Raw genomic sequence first — 5,736 nt, 5'->3', positions numbered from 1 at the left:
CCATTTCTTAGTTCAAGCAGCGTGCACGAGCTTGCAATCTTCCTGCCAAGATTGGAATTGATGGCTTCATTTTCGCGGCCGAAACAAACATTACATAGGCGGACAAATGGACGGATGCTTAATCGATTGAGAATGTAATGCTGATCAAGAATATATATGTTTTGTGAGGTTTCTGAAGTTTCCTTCTGAGCGTTGCAAACGTTTCGACAAAAAGTAAATGCATCCCTCATCCTCCGATGATGGGATAATATTAATATCTATGAAACGACGTTTGAAAGTTCCGTGAATTCGGCAGATAGAACGCTTATTACCCAACTTTCTTTTTGGTCTGTCTGGAAAAAGAATCATAGCCATAAGGTCGACCAGCTCCCCTAAGATGATTTTCTGCACAATCACTTTCACTTGGTTAACAACTTCCTTCCTGGCAGCCGTGTTAATGGTTGTGCGATAGTTTTGAGAAAAGACATCACTGTAACAAAAACTATCACCAAAACGAAAATTAAATTTCGAAATCATTTTTGGAAATTTGTCAAAATTTTTTCAAGTTTTTTCTATTTTTCTTTTGTGACTTTTTTCAATAAACGAATAAACGCAATTGTACGTTATATGCTTCATTATGGAGTTAAACGGTGGAATTATTGATGACCTGCTAGAGCAGATCAACCAAAAGTTGAATTTCTCAGCGATTGCAGCTGATTTGGAACGTATGAATGTCGCCCGCGAAAAGTTGAACTATTTACAGCAGCAATATGTGATGCAACAAATTTTCACTGGGAAAGGTAGACCATCAACCGCCAATTGTTCATTTCTCAGCTTAAACAAGAAATTGCAATCATTACAAGATGAAACAAGTGAGGCGTCATCGACACTTGACGAGAACGAGGATCTTGAAGAAATTGAGGAAGAAATGTGCAACGAATTGCAAGATGATGCTTGGTTAGGTTTTTTCAAAGGATTCAAAATACTCTGCGAGGACGATGAATTACGCATTTTCGAGAATAAACAATGCATTGAAATTTCGGATTTCGATGCTAACGCTTTGGAGAGCTTACTACGCGGCGGTGTGCGTTGTTTTATGTTTGATCTATTCAAGGGCACGGGATTCGAAAATCAGAAAAATATATTAAAATTACGCGAAAGCGAATTGAATATATCGCGGGAATCTGGTTTTCCGGTAATGGCAACGCTATTTGGTTTATTGAGTCCACGCATGCAATTTACCGGTATGCTTGAGCCTCCAGACGCTGTTATTCCGTTAGAGAAAGGTCACGCTTTAGTATTAACTTATAAACGGGAGTTTTCGATACACAGCACGGCTACTAAGATCTTCGTAAATGCCCGATTTTTAATGGACGATTGCAAAGTAAATGACTTTATACTTATCGGTCCGACAATGCAAATAAAAATAGATACGATAGTAAAGTCTGAATTATATTGCACGGTCATGGAACCGGGTGTGTTACGTTCCAGATTACCAGTCCGATTCCCGGGTAGATGTAACCGCGTTAATGTCTCACTTGAAGAACTCGAAGATATAACTTTCTCCCGGGAGGTCGGTGTACAAGTTTTGATTTCATATGCCCCGGGAAATCGTCAATATTTCGACGATCTAAATAAAACTCTCGGTTTATTGAACTGTGAAAATGTGCGCTTGGGTACACGAATCGTAATTAATGATATTAAAGAAGAAGACGATGACGATTTAGATTGGATCGCCGAGAGCTATGACGTGTTTCTCTTTGAATTAACTATGACGCAACAGTTTGATGAATGTAAAGATCGTGAAGTACCTGAGGTATCTGCCGATATTTTGCAATTATCGCCTGGTGTTGTAAATTTCATTAAAAAGATTTATGCAATGAAGAAGCCGACTATTTTGAATGCAAGCCTTGTTGCCGAACGTCGCTTATTTGTTCATCCATCTTGTTTAAATGAAATATTTTTCTATCCGGACCGCTATGTATTCCGTACTGGACATATGGAGAACTCATTCTATTTTCTATTCTTGCAAAATGCTTATTTCAAACAATTGACAAATACTTACTGGGTAAACCAACCGTTCTGTGACGATTCTAACACAGGCAGCGACACTCTCGCTCGTTCCTGTGTTTTATCCGGCGAAGAACACGACGCCGTGGCTTATGTTGTGTATTCAGTAATACCCGATATGTCAATTAAGCTTTCGCACTTTCGCCCATCTGCTCCGATCCTATATGTAACTGCCATAAAATCATCAAGCGACTATATATCGATGTATCATAAAATTGTTTTACTCTACTATTGTACACGAGATACTGAAATTTCTCATTCCGAGTACGTTTATCGGAGTCTTCTGTACGGCTTAGCATATCTGAAAGCTAAACGTATCGTATCGAAGGATAAGAATGTTATGCTAGTCTATTGTACCGAAGAGGGCACAAAATTCCCAGATAGGTACACAAATTTTAAATTTCCTGCCACAAATTTTGCTCAACTCTTAACAACCGCATTAGATTTTTGAATGATTCGATTATCTTTTTTTTTTTTTGGTATATTTTTAAATGAATTCTGTCTAATAAAATATTTTTGAAAATTTTTTCATACATTATCTGAAACTCTATAAAGCAAAACAAGAAGAGAAGGCGAAAAATTAAGACAAGTACTTATTGTAGGATATTAAACGAATAAGAGAAACAGAGAGAGTTACGATATCTGAATAATCCTTTAGATATGAAGAGCTAAATAGGTAGGAATAGTTAACACTTGATTTTTGCAAAAGATTTTTCTAATCGACGTTACATGACGTGCATGAGGCCACAAAACCCATTAACTAAATAAGAGCTAACTTCTTACACTTACCAAATGGTATCACCTAATGGAACGGAGCAGTAACCAGTGGGCATATATGTTCCCCAGCTTATAGGCAGATGAAACGAAAAGAAAATTTATATTCGCCTTGTGACCTGTCCTTTTTTGCCTACCCTTTTAAACAATTAGATGAAGGACATTTGATCATTTCGACCGTGAGATCAAATTTGCTCTCAACTTTTAAACGGCCAAAGGATATTCTTATACAAAGTTCGATCATAGGCGAAAATTATAATTTTTTACGAGTTTAGTTGCAAAGCATGTGCAACTGTGCATGTGCGTTCGTTTTCGAATTCTGATAGAAGTAAGTAAAGTAAAAACATGTAAAAACACTATGGCGGCCCAACGTTACACATCCTGTACTTTTTCGCTTAATCATATTTTTGGACAGTTCAGAACAAGATGTTATATGGAAAGTGGTCGAAAAAGTGGTTCGATCCGAACTGTTTCCATTTTCAAATTTTATCAAAATATCTCACAAGTTGCGACCTGTAGGTGGAATACAAGAAAGTAAAACAGCCGGACGGTCAGACAAGCTTAAATCCTATAATAAACGATAGATCTACCTCATGTCCTTTTTCTTGTCCCCCCAAGTGATGTAGGGTATAATAAAAAGGGAATCAAGCTTTTTTTTGCAATATTGTGGCAATATTGAGCTGTCAACCTTTACAATCCTAGGCTAACAAACAGACGAGCAACGCAATCAAGGATAATGCTCCATGTTCCATAATGTTCATTCTTCGGCGATCATGGATCGTTTAAGCTATTTTTTCCTTTAGAAGACAATTCTTTCTTTTTTTTTCTTCTTAGAAACGTCAGTAAAATTAGAAAGTCAAACAAGGGGCGTCATTTTTGAGACAAAGGAAGTCTTTGCATTATAGTAAGTGAAATGCATTAACACATTAACCTTATCAGGCATTTTAGTAGAAAGCAACATTTAGTAGAAAGCGGTTACCCGCCTTAAGGAATCAGCAGATCAAAGGAGACTAACTAAATTGGCCCCGATACATGATCTTTATTTTTACTGTTTTCCTTTTTTTTTGCTTAAAATTTTAATAAACCATTCGACAAAAGATTTAAAACTAAATAAATAATATTCAGTAAAAAAAAAAAAAAGACAGAAAATTGACCATAAACGTGTTAACGTAAATAAATATGTCAATGATGATGATACATGAAAAAAAAAAAAAAGAAACTTTTGTATTGATGTACTGACTTAGGCAATGAACTCATTATTAACCAATGTTCTGACCTACTTTTCATAAACGAAAATTGTCCACTCAGTAGCCAACAAAGAAAATAATAATCCATTGAATAAACATTAAAACGAAAAAGCCAACTAAAGCAATATTTGCCGTCGGAAGCAGTTTAAGCGATTAAAACAGAATTCAACTTAATTATAAAATGATATAAAAGCAATTGCTTTAAACATCATTGCAATATAATCAGTCATCTGGTCTACTACTTCAATTCCAAGTTAATCGAATTGTGAATTAATCATTATGAAAACTACTATTGTTTTCCTGCTTACAATCGCTACTATATTCGTCGCAGCAGTGCAAGGTAATGTTGTTGCGGTCGGCACTGGAGTTGGTTCACAAGCTGCAGGCATAGTCGGTGCTCCTTTAATACAAGCGCCACCTTGTCCGAAAAATTACATGTTTACTTGTCAACCGCATATGGCTCCAGTGCCATGTTCTCAGTCGGCTCCCGTTAATTATGGTCCAGTTGGTGCTTACTCGGAAAGTATACCTACTATCATTGCGGTACCCTACGCTGCTGCCTCATATCCGAATGCCTATCAAAGTTACCCGCCAGCCTATCAAGGATATGCAAATAATCACGAACATGGGAATAATTCAAACTGACCGCTAACGAATACAACAAAAAAACAAAAGAAAATATGTGGATAGTGTTGAAAGGATTATTGAATAAACATACATTTTTAACAGAGCAATGAAATTCATTTCAATTTATTTCTTCGCGTTGAACAAACACTCAGAGCTGAAATGGTCTGCAATGTTAACTAATTAATAGTTAATTTTATCGATTTGGTTAGCAACGAATTAAGAAAATATTTAACTCATAGATCCATCCTGCTTTAGGAGCATTAATACGTCGAAGAAAAGGCGTCCAATGAATTTGACTTCATTGTCCAAAAGTTTTACTCCAATACGAAATATGTGTAGTTCAAGAAGCCTGAAAGGCATGTTTCTAAAAACGGATGAGATGCTTTGACTATTTGTAAATGAGTAAAGAAAAATGCAAGCATATCAAGCAAGTAGGAAAGTTGCATTCATTGTGTTAGTGAAAGCGGATTATTGAAGCTAGTGAAAAGGCAGGAAGAGCAAACAGCATGAAAAGTACTTACTTGATTAAATTTGTTTTCCCATAATAATTTCCGCGAACGTGTTTTTAACGTGATAATGCATGGGCCGCATAGTGTACAGCTAAATAAGAGTTTATTACCAATGCGCCTGAATAAACCTATTTTTGCCCATCAGTGGGTATATTAATTCCGTGAACATGCTTGCAGCATGTAGAGAGGTCTTACACATTATATATATATTTTTAAATCTGTCTTTGCCCGTCGATATCCGTTCCTATGTTTTTTTTTTTTGAAACACATTCCAACAGTCGCGGAAATGAGTCTATCCTCTTCAAATTGCACAAAAACATTAAAAGCGAGCGTACGCAGACTGATGTTAAGCGAAACGCTTACATTCCTACATAAATTAAGAATAGCGATCCCATTATCCACAAACTGCAATGTGTATGTAATCATAAAAAATTATGGAATATAGGAACTTCATGTTTTTCGTTTTAATGAGTTTTGTTTCAGGTAAGGCTGAAGACTATAAAATATTTGGCAAAAATTTGCATTTTTTT

General features: G+C 36.1%; 2 protein-coding genes across 2 annotated transcripts; both read left to right on the top strand.

Moving 5' to 3' along the window:
• Positions 1-616: 616 nt before the first annotated feature.
• Positions 617-2,500, top strand: LOC119632860. The gene has a single exon (XM_038025999.1). It carries the CDS (start codon positions 617-619, stop codon positions 2,498-2,500), a length of 1,884 nt encoding a protein of 627 aa, XP_037881927.1.
• Positions 2,501-4,282: 1,782 nt separating this feature from the next.
• On the top strand, positions 4,283-4,809 carry LOC119633651 (vitelline membrane protein Vm26Aa). The gene has a single exon (XM_038027309.1). It carries the CDS (start codon positions 4,350-4,352, stop codon positions 4,713-4,715), a length of 366 nt encoding a protein of 121 aa, XP_037883237.1. The 5' UTR covers positions 4,283-4,349; the 3' UTR covers positions 4,716-4,809.
• The last annotated feature ends 927 nt before the right edge of the window (positions 4,810-5,736 follow it).

Source organism: Glossina fuscipes, unplaced genomic scaffold (assembly GCF_014805625.2).
Source record: "Glossina fuscipes isolate IAEA_lab_2018 unplaced genomic scaffold, Yale_Gfus_2 2, whole genome shotgun sequence".
NCBI classification, from domain to species: domain Eukaryota; kingdom Metazoa; phylum Arthropoda; class Insecta; order Diptera; family Glossinidae; genus Glossina; species Glossina fuscipes.
The sequence above is the reverse complement of the archived record's forward strand: the minus strand, read 5'-3'. Positions and strand labels throughout refer to the sequence as shown.